At 41.1% G+C, this 11,806-nt stretch overlaps 1 protein-coding gene across 1 annotated transcript; it reads left to right on the plus strand.

Moving 5' to 3' along the window:
• The first annotated feature begins 716 nt into the window (after nt 1-716).
• On the plus strand, nt 717-6,227 carry tmem100a (transmembrane protein 100a). The gene is made up of 2 exons (XM_084405536.1): nt 717-993; nt 3,638-6,227. The coding sequence occupies exon 2, from the start codon at nt 3,690-3,692 to the stop codon at nt 4,128-4,130; it is 441 nt and encodes a 146-aa protein (XP_084261662.1). The 5' UTR covers nt 717-993; nt 3,638-3,689; the 3' UTR covers nt 4,131-6,227.
• Nucleotides 6,228-11,806: the final 5,579 nt, after the last annotated feature.

Consider the following 11,806-nt stretch of genomic DNA (forward strand, 5'->3'; position numbering starts at 1 on the left):
CCTTAAAACTGCAGTGAACCAAAGACAGTCTCAAAAACACGGTTTGAAATCATTGGTGTTTCTGACGTCACAGACTACCTTGTAACCAATCAGATCAACGTGTGATCGTCAACCAGTGGATCTCTGAGCTGCTGTGAGTGAGTGGAGGCGGGGCTCATTTGCATATTCATAGAACCGCGTATACTAAATGAGGCAAGGGAGCAGAGTTACATTTAAGCTATTTTAAGGTTAAAACGTTTAAATATGTAATTTTGGTGATCAAAGATGAGTTTTAAGGAGGAAAATGATTAACTACAGGGTGACTTTAAATAATTCCTGCAAAATAAAGAGGTGTGGCGGCCTGGTTGAGTTAGTAGTGTGCTGAAACTCGGAGCGTGACATTTCCTAAACACACACTTGAAGCACTTGACCAATCACAGCACACTGATCCAGCCGACCAATCAGAGCACATTGTGCTTTTCTGAAGGAGGAGCTTCATACAGACAGGAACTAAACAGAGCGTTACTGACAGACTGGGAAGAGAGGAGCTGCAACAATGTCAAACATGAGAAAACAATATTTTTGGAACGTTCATGCGTGAAAATCGATTCCAAAAGAGCCAAAAAACTAAATCAAAACTTTGTAAAAGGGCATAATATGCCATGTCATTAATTATACCCAAACACACTGGCAAAGTTATATAGTTCCTCTCAATGAACTTTATACATGACCATCACTGCAAACCATCAGCACATATCATGCAGCAGATGACATGGTTCACAAAGCTTACGCCCCTCCCCGTGTGTTCAGACTGAAGCAGCGTTAGTTCACATGGAGGAGGAGGAACTCAGACGCACTTCAAGTGAATGAGACCTGCACACACAGTCAGTCTCCAACACGCTTCAAGAGAAGGAGATCTCCAGAAGCAGCCTGTGTTTGGACTATAACGGGACTCTAACGCCTTCGGTTTGCTGAACAGGATCTTCAGAGGGCAGGATGGAAAACACGTGTGAGGTGAACGACTTGACCCTGTCTCAGATTACCTTCATGCATGCTCCAAACTCATTATTTCACATTCATAAAATATTAGTGGATTACATTAGTGAATGTTTCTGCTGCCTTCATGCATGCAGTTTCTGATATATAGCTAGCGGAATACAAGACCTTTAATGTCGGTTTCTCAAAAACGTTCAGTTTTAATTTAATTGCAATGATAATATAAAGATAATATGTTATTTTAAATCACCAAAACAAAAGTTTTAATACATAAATAATAGCATTTTAATTCACTATAAATATAAAGCAATACATATACTGTATTTGCCATATTAAGTGCACAAATGCACTTATTTGAAAGATTTTAATACCCTTTAAAAGCTCAAAAATATGCAAGAGCAATGACGTATCATTTGATATCTACTTTTATGACAACTGATTATAAACAAGATTTTAGCAGTTCTGAATGAAAATAATATTACCTTGGTTTAGTTTGGGCAAATGCAATTTTCAGATTGTGAATGAGTCTGCTACTCTATTCGGATTTGTTTTATTGTATTGTGCTTTTGCTATAAAGAAACAATGTTACTACCCTCCATGACAGACTATTTTTTATTACATTTTGTCAAAAAAGTGTATGGTCAGTTTAGGGTAAAATCAAAAAATGCAACAATATCCATCAGTTTATATTGATTGTAAAGATCTCCTGTAAATGTAAAAGTATTGAGGTGAATCTGAAGCACATGAGGGTTAAAATCCAGGCTAAGTTGTGCAGCTGTAATGCGTAACGGTCAGAGAGAAGTGTCACGGGCGTTTGGCAGCTCTGTTGACCCTCTTAAGAAAGAGAAAAAGCCCCTTGAGAAATGACTGTTAATTTATACGCCGCTCGTGTTTCATGGGCCGGTTTGTAATGTCATATCGTGAGCTCTCCAGGGAATGTGGCAGCTCTCTTTGCGTCATTCAGACGACGGTCAGCCTGCGTCTGTGGTCAGAAAGGGGATCTGGGGGCTCTTCCCGCTTGAAAACCAAAACAACTCTACAGACCTGCCCTGCGCTCGCATGTGTTTACTCCCTCAACCATCACTATTACTATTGCTCATACATCGAGTTGGGGCTTTGTTTAGATCATTAAGTATTGCACTTCAGTGTGTAACTCGTTCTGCATCCTATAAACAAACAAACACCATTAGCAACCAACCTAGCAACACACAAAAACATTCAAAACACCCTAGCAACTACCTAGAACACCCTAGCAATCGCAGAGCAATGCAATGACAACCAGACCAGGGGTGCGTTTCCCGAAAGCATCGATAGCCAACTATGGTCACAAGTTCTGTCGTTATCAGCATAGTTCAACGAGTCTGTGTTTCCCGAAACCATCGTTCTGGCGAACGTACACAAACAGCATTGCAAAGTTGTGTGGTTGGAACGACAGCTCTCGACCTGTGCTTAGAAGCAGAGTTTCTTGTTTGCATGACATGTGGACTTAATAAATCCTTATCTAGAGCAAAATAAGCAAACTGACATTCAGTACAATCTGTGTCTTTAATTTAGAATACATACAAATGTAATTTACGTCTTTTAGTTTGTCAAGAGATTTAAAGTGCTGTTTTTGAAGAGTGCGCATGTGCGAACGTGCTCTAGAACGCAAGAACGAGCCTTTGATTGAATCTGGAAATAAAGCGAAATAACTGAGAAAAATTAGAAATAGTCCTCAGATGCCACGTCCGTAATTTATAGCAAAACATCTTGCATTGATTCGATCTCAAACAGATTCATTAAAAGTAGTTATTTCTCCATCACGTGTGTGACATCATTAACCAACGTGGTTGAACGACCAATTTGCGACAATATGGTTTGGGATATGCAATGGGTGCATTTTCAATTCGAATCTGAAGGGCAATGGAAACACGGCTAGTGATGCAAACTTATTGTTCGGCCTCCAAAAATACAGCAGTGCTCTATTGCTTATTCTTAAAAAGGTTTTAAAACCTATTTTCTCATTGTATATAAGTTTTTCAGAAAACAAGACTTAGGGCCTGATTTACAGCTTGCGTCAGTGCTAACCCTTTTTGGCGCTAAAAAACGACTGTTAGGTTTTAATAAAAGACACACAGTGAAAAATTAGCACTGAAAAGGCGTGGATGGTTATTTTTGCAGCTGACCTTATTGCATATGCATTTGTAGGAGTTTCCCTTTCAGATGCAATATTTATGGGAAGAGAGTATATAAGGTTTGTGCTCGTCAATTTACTGGTATTTGTGCCATTATTTACCACCCAAAAAAGCATGTCTTAAACCAGATACTAATTTGCGCTGCTTTTGGTAGATTGTAAATTATTCCCGCCAAAAGCATACAGTAAATAAGGAGGTGATGTCTGGTTGAGTTGTTGAAACTCGCGGTTATATGGGCGTGACATTTAAGAAACACGCACAAAGCTGTTAGCCAATCACAACACACTGGTCCAGCCGACCAATCAAAGCACATTGAGCTTTTCAGAAGGAGGGGCTTCATAGAGACAGGAACTAAACAGAGCGTTACTGACAGACTGGGAAGAGAGGAGCTGCAACAATGGAGAATATGTAGAAAATAATGTGTTTTTAAAACCAATTTTCTCATTGTATAAAACCCTGTAACTAAACTCGCCTTGCTTTTCCTACAGGTGTGGAAACGGTGAGAACAATAGAGAGTAGAGACGGCTCAGACTGCGGCTGATGCCTCAAAACACACTGACCCTTGACCCTGCGATGCCCGCCGAGCTTGTGAAAGACACCATGACGATCCCCGGAGCTCCCGAACGAATCCTGGCCGAGAAAACCAACAACAACGAGCCACCGGCGGCCGTCACCATTCCTCTGGTCAACGAGGTGCAGTTGACGGCGGCCACCGGGGGAGCCGAGCTGTCCTGCTACCGGTGCACCGTCCCGTTCGGCGTGGTGGTCCTGATCGCCGGGATCGTGGTGACCGCCGTGGCCTACAGCTTCAACTCTCACGGCTCCACCATATCCTACTTCGGACTGGTGCTGCTCTCGGCCGGGCTGGTGCTGCTCGCCTTGAGCGTCGTCTGCTGGAAGGTGCGGATGGAGAGAAAGAAGGAAAGAAGAAGAGAGAGTCAGACAGCCCTGATGGCCCATCAGAGGAGCATCTTCGCCTGATTTCGACACAAGCACGGACTCCAAAAACCTTCACGATGAATGAGTCAAACCATCGTTACACTCACATTTTGGGATAATGTCCAGATGTTTTGCCCCCAGTTCAGACCAACCGAGTGACGGGATTTCACGAATGGGTCTCAGAATGAGCGTTTGGAGCATTAAATGTGAGACAGACTTGCAGCTGCATGCATCCAGATGTCGAGACACAGCTGCACTGCAACATACAAAAAAAAGAAACAAAAAAAGCTTTTCTTACTCAGTATTTTTGTCTTGTTTTCCATTACAAATACCTTAGATCAAGGTACATTTACTTGAGATGCAAAATTACTCAAGATATTAAGTCAAAATGATCAAAATGAAGTGAGTTTATGCTTAAACCAAGAAAAAATAATCTTGTTTTCCATTTACTTTTCTCATCCAATTGACACATATTTGTTTTTGTGTCAAGGATAAACACTTAATTTTGATATTTTTTTCAGAAAACAAGACTTAGGGCCTGAATCACTAACAGCTTGCGTCAGTGCTAACCCTCTTTGGCGCTAAAAAACTACTGTTAGGTTTTACTAAAGACACACAGTGAAAAATTAGCACTGAAAAGGCATGGACAGGGTTATTTCTGCGGCTGACCTTATTGCATTTGCATTTGTAGGAGTTTCCCTTTCAGATGCAATATTTATGGGAAGAGATCATTTAAAAGTGATTTCCTAAGGTTTGCGCTCGTCAATTTACTGGTATTTGTGCCATTATTTACCACCCAAAAAAGCATGTCTTAAACCAGACGCTAATTTGCGCTGCTCTTGGTAGATTGTAGTCTTGAGTTATCGTCCGCGAATGAACACGTCACAATATTCCTCATTTAAATTATTCCCGCCAAAGGCATACAGTAAATAAGGAGGTGATGTCTGGTTGAGTTGTTGAAACTCGCGGTTATATGGGTGTGACATTTAAGAAACGCGCACAAAGCTGTTAGCCAATCACAACACGCTGGTCCAGCCGACCAATCAGAGCACACTGAGCTTTTCAGAAGGAGGGGCTTCATAGAGACAGGAACTAAACAGTGTCAGTGTTACTGACAGACTGGGAAAAGAGGTAATGCAACAATGGAGAATATGCCGAATGTTTTTTGAACATTTAAGCATGAAAACCTATTCTATTAGAGCCCAAAAAGGGCATAATAGGCCCTTTTTAAGTAATTTTGCTTTTCAAGTAAATGTCTCTTGATTTAGGAATGTTTAGATATTTGACTTGGAAATCAAGACAAATACTACGTACAGAAAGAAAATCATTTTTTGCATTAGTGGGACAACGGTTACGCTCGTTTTCACGACCTCACAGCTTCTGACAGGCCGCAGCGCTAGCCAACCTTTCAAGTGGTTTGTAAGCGCTTTCTTTCTTTTTGTTTTCTCCTCAGTCTCTTTTGCCTGTCAGGCAGGACCGTTCTGTTATCTGGGACGCGGGCCAAGGCAAAATTAAGACCAGTAACCGCTGTGCAAACCCAGAGACGGGAAGTGCCGTATTAATCCACGGCTGCTTCCTGTCCGGTCGGATTAATGGAAAGACGCACTTTGAGACATAAAGGAAAGGGAGGACAATGAGGAAATGAAGAACAATGATTTTTTTCTTCATTGAGAGCGTTTTTCTGACACCCAGCTACTTTATATGTCACTTTCGTGGACGTACGGTACTTATATCACTAGTGTTATGATGTATAAACAACAATGGGCTGGAAAACCAGATGCTATTATTTTCTTTTATTGAGTTTATTTTGTTTATATTCTTGTACTTCGGACTATGACGACAGACATATGACGTGCTCTGACTTGCGCGGTATGTGAAGTAACTTAAAAAGACTGATAACCGCATTTAAGATGACAGTATTATGTGTATTTGAGCACTTTTGATCATTTTAACAAAATGAAAATCGTGAATCATTGATTTCAGGTGCTTATGTTTGATGGGAGAATGCAAAGAATGTGTCTTAATAACAATTCAGTTTCAAATTATTGTATGATTGTAATCGTCATAAGTGTCGTTGGAAATGTTATATCTGTAAGCTGTTGACAGAACTATTTTTAATAAACTCCTGTGCAAACAGAATATGTTATCTTGTGGTATCCTGTGGAGTGAGTGATTTCAAAATCATCTGAATATACACATATTCTGCCATCTAATATAGTTAATTAAACTGTAAACCTCATAGCAACTGTTGCATTAAAGTTGAATGTCAATATATTTGTGCATTTTACAGACTGCCGAAGCATCCATTTTAAAAGCCGAATGATGAAACAAACTGTTATGACTTTGAACTCTGACAGAATGAGCCGCACTGAAGTCTGCGGCTCTTTTAGAGGCGACTGGCTTTAATTATTTCTCCAGTCACTCTTGCTGTTTCTTTGAAGTCTCAGTTAAAGAGCGCTTTGGGTCGGGTCGATTGTAACAAGCTTTCTCGTGTGAGTAAAACTTTCAATAATGAATGGAAGGAAATGTTTCTTTCTTTTACAGTCCACATTGTGTTCCTGGATGATCCAGACTTCACTACACATATAGTTTATTGCTTTATTGTTTATTGATTTGAGTAGTGAATTTGAAAGGCAGATTTTTTTTAGTAAGACTGTGTGGTTGTTTACAAGGTCAAGCATCACTATTGTGGTCTATGGTCAAATCCAATTGACATTTTAAGTTTGTTGTTTTGCAAACTGTTTGTTTTCAAATTCACCTTAGAAACACTAAAGCAACACCCTGGCAACTACCCTGAACACCCCAGCAACCGCATAGCAATGTTCTCTCAACCCACTCAAATCACTTTAGAAACAGTAATGCAATTATGCAACGCCCTGGCAACTACCCGGAACACCCTAGCAACCGCATATCAATGAACTCACAACCATGCAATTCACTTTAGAAACAGTAAAGCAACACCCTGGCAACTACCCTGAACACCCCAGCAACAGCATAGCAACGCTCTCTCAACCCACTCAAATCACTTTAGAAACAGTAATGCAATTATGCATTGCGCTGGCAACTACCCGGAACACCCTAGCAACTGCATAGCAACGCTATCTCAACCGGCGCAAATTTCTTTAGAAACAGTAAAGCAACACCCTGGTAACTACCCTGAACACCCTAGCAACTGCATAGCAACACTCTCTCAACCCACTCAAATAACTTTAGTAACATTAAAAGAAACGCCCTGACAACTACCCTGAACACCCTAGCAACCGCACAGCAATATTCTAACCACTGAGAACACCATAGCAACACCTTGGAAACCACCTATAATGCTTTGGCAGATTTTGGCAAGCAAAATGTAAAAGAAAGACAAATACTTGCACATGTAGCTCACTAAACATAAAACACACAGATTTTGTATTTCCGTCATGAACTGACAAACAGAAATGTTCTAGTTGTGTAAAAGCACAAAACAACAGTCCATTAGAGCAGTACAGCTGTAGTCCCCAGACTCGACCAGCTCTATAGGTGATGGGTTGTGGCCTTGAACTGCTCGCTTCGACATGGCGGTTTAAAATAGCCAGACTTAAGAGACGTATTTATAGGCAGCATTTGCGTTGCTATGCGTTTCCCTGACACCAGACACTACAACTCAATGGTTTGCTTGCGTCAGAGCAGCATCCACGACACACTTCGTCAGATTCGATAGCCAGCGTCCCTCACGACCTGGTGAACACACAGAGATGGGCTGACACCCGACACATACAGTAGATCAGATGTTTGACGCCCAGGGCCAGGTCTTCTTCTCTCCACGGGAAGGTCTGGAAAGACCTTTGGAGAAATAAAAATAAACACAAATGAGACCAGTGTTATTTCATACTACTGTATTATTTATTCAAATTTTGAAGTAGCTTTTATTTTTATGTTTTCAGTTTTTATTCTAACTTAAGGTTTGGTAATTTTGTTGTACTTTTTTGTCATTTGTATTGGTTTTTAGAATTTCGGCTTAAATTTAATTATATTTTTTTCTATATTTTTTAGTTTTTGTGAATTTAGGATTTCAAGTGCTAAAGTACTCAAGTACCACTTTTAGTCAGTTAAGTTTTTAATCTAACACTCAGAAATGAATTCTGAGAACATTTATTTTAGTTAATTCAATTATTTTTCAGTTTATTTGGGTCAACACAATTTAGTTGGTTTAGGTCAAATTAATTTACTCTAGTATGTTAAACTTAACATTATTACATTTGTAAACACCCAACCCTACTAGCAAACTACTTAACCACCCAGAACACCATAGCAACCACTTAAACACCCAGAACACACTAGCAACCACTTAACTACCCAGAACACCCTAGCAACAACTTAACCACCACCAGAACACCCTAGCAACCACTTAACCACCCAGAACTGCCTAGCAACCACTTAAACACCCAGAACACACTAGCAACCACTGAACAACCCTGAATACCCTAACAACCATGAAACCACCACCCAGAATACACTAACAACTGCTTAATAAACGCCCAGAACATGTTAGCAACCACTTAACCACACAGAACCCTCTAGCAACCACTTAACAACCACCCAGAACCCTCTAGCAACCATTTAACCACCCTAAAAACAATAGCAACCACTTAACCACCCTGAACACCCTAGCAACCAGTTAACCATCACCCAGAACACCCTAGCAACCAATTAACCACCACCCAGAACACCCTAGCAATCACTTAACCACCCCAAACACCCTAGCAACTACTTCACTACCACCCTGAACACCCTAGCAACTGTTTAACAACCATCCAGAACACTCTAGCAACCACCTAACCACCCAGCACACTCTAGCAAACACTTAACCACACTGAAAACCTTAGCAACTGGTTAACAACCACCCAGGACACTCTAGCAACTGATAAAAACCAGCCAGAACACCCTAGCAACCAGTTAACCACACAATAACAACCAGTTAACCACACAATAGCAACCACTTAACCACCCTGAACACCCTAGCAACTGGCTAACACCACCAAGCACACCCAACTGTTTAACAACCACCCAGAACACTCTAGCAACCACGTAACCATAGATAACACCTTAGCAACTGCATAGCAACCATACAGAACATCCAAGCAACCACTTAACCACACTGAAACCCCTAGCAACTGCTTAACAACCAGGCAGAACACTCCAGCAACCACTTAACAACCAGGCAGAACACTCTAGCAACCACTTAACCACCCCAAACACCCTAGCAACTGGTTAACAACAACCCAGAAAACTCTAGCAAGTGCTTAAAAACCAGCCAGAAGACTCAAGCAACCACTTAACCACAGATAACACCTTAGCAACTACATAACAACCACACAGAACACACAAGCAACCACTTAACCACCCTGAAACCCCTAGCAACTGCTTAACAACCAGGCAGAACACTCCAGCAACCACTTAACCACCCCAAACACCCTAGCAACTGGTTAACAACAACCCAGAACACTCTAGCAACCACTTAACCACCCAGCCAGAACATTCTAGCAACCAATTAAACACCCTAAATACCCTAGAAACTGGTTAACAACTACCCAGAACACCCTAGCAACCGTTTAACAACCAGGCGGAACACTCTAGCACCCACTTAACCACCATGAACACTCTAGCAACTGCTTAATAAACACCCTGAATACTCTAGTAACCACTTTAACACCCTAGCAACCACCTAACCACCCTGAACACCCTAGCAATGTGTTAACCACTCAGAACCCCCTAGCAACCACTTAACCACCCAGGAAGAACAAAACAACAAGAACTGGCAAACTTTTCTGACTGAACTATTCAAGTGGAATATTTGTGAATTAAAGAATATTACATCTGTGACATTTCATTCCTCATGCTGTGTAGCCAAACCCTCAAGACATTTAATAAGCAAAAGGCTGAGGGAAACATGTGGTTTAACTCTAGCATCTCTCTGTCTTTGAGTTTCATTTGATTAAATGGACTCATGCAACTTATAGGAGCACCAGGGGGTTCCTGAACACAACCCAAGATCTCTGTCTGTTGAAAGATCAGTGCTGTGGCCCCGGGGACAGAGACACAGCTGAGGTCTCACAGTGAGGGGTGGCTCAGCGTTTGGGCCTCAGCATGACATCCCTTCCTCCAGCCGTTTCTTCACCTGACTTTGAGAAATCAGAAGGTCGAACGAGCTCATCCGGTCCTGCCAGCAAACAATAAACCGCAGCAATTTACTTTGGAACAAAATAACCCAGGGCTACATTAACCCAGGGTTAAATGCTCAGTACTATGTCAACGACCACAACCGTGCAAAGAATCCACGGTTTTCCTCCTCTGAGCTCCATCAGCTTTTATTCGTCTCTGCTTTGGGCTCTTGTCTGACCTTTGACATCCTCTAAATAAGAGCAGAGTGAACTAGAGTAAATGGTTTCTGTGTTAATGCAGTGAGAAAGACCTTTAAAAGGAGTGTTTCTATTCATGAATGAAATACACTGTGCTTCACCTCCTACAGCGGCTCCGCTCTTTAAACATGAGAATGAGAAGCTGTTCCTTGCAGGAATTCTTTTGCTTTGCCCATAAAAGTTGGCGAAACACTAAAATGTTATGTCATCCTGCAGTATTGTGTTTCTAACAGAGCGAAGCATCACTCCTGCTGTTCTGAGCTTCAATTCAACACATTGCAAGCAAAAAAAAGAACAGCCTGAACTGAGGAGTTTAGAAAGCTATAGATCTGCTTAAGTGTCTCGTAGAGAGACAGGACGGCCAATTAATGCTCTGAAAACTCTGTCATGGTTTCAGGGATGGAAGATCTCAGCGTGGGATCACTGCACTTCCTGTGCCAGACAGTTCCTGGCAGTGACATGACTTTGAACCGGCATGCATTCAGGAGGAAGACTGAATAAAACACATCTGATCTCACCGATCTGAGCGATTCATCTCAGTAAAAAACAAAAGTAACTGTCATCCATTTCACTTTATTCACATTGACAGGGTGACTCCCTAGTTCTCTTCCTTTATTTGATTGTGAATAAAAGCCAAAGAACAGGAAGGAAGGAATAAGAGAATGTGAGGTTTTCATTATAGCCTTGAAAATAAACTCAAGGCCTTTGACTTTGCAGCGTTTTGAACTCTGAAATGCACTTACGGTGTTGCAACAGAGATCTTCATTTCAAAAGAAAGAGCTGGCAGACCTTTTTGTCTCTGGTTGAAAGTTGAGAAATCGAGTGAAACTCAAGGGAAATAAATATGACCAAAATATCTATTTAATGTCTCAAATCGTATTGCCATGAGACTAAATGCATCCTGCTTCTCAGATGCTTCTCCTGGGTAAAAAGTCCCCAGTCTCGCATGCATCCTGTCAGAACAGATCTCAAAACAGTCTCAAACTGCTCAGGTTTGCCAAGAAACCAAAGACAACGATCTCAATATTAAGTCAAACATTTCAAATAATCTGAACTGCTCTTCGCATAACTCGCAGTATCTGTCTATACTCTTTATGTTTTAAGAAGAACGTCGGCAACAGCATTGATACTTAATATGTAACTGGGAAGAACATAGAAGGAGGCATGTTTGTGCTAAACAGAACAATTACTAATTTAAATGACAAAAATGTTGCGCTTAAATACAAAAACATTGGCACAACTGTTCAGTGAAATTCACAATGTCATAATCCACAGTGAATACACAGTGATTTCTCAACTTTCATCAGGAAAATTTCTTTG

This window comes from Rutilus rutilus, assembly GCF_951802725.1.
Source record: "Rutilus rutilus genome assembly, chromosome: 1".
NCBI classification, from domain to species: Eukaryota; Metazoa; Chordata; class Actinopteri; order Cypriniformes; family Leuciscidae; genus Rutilus; species Rutilus rutilus.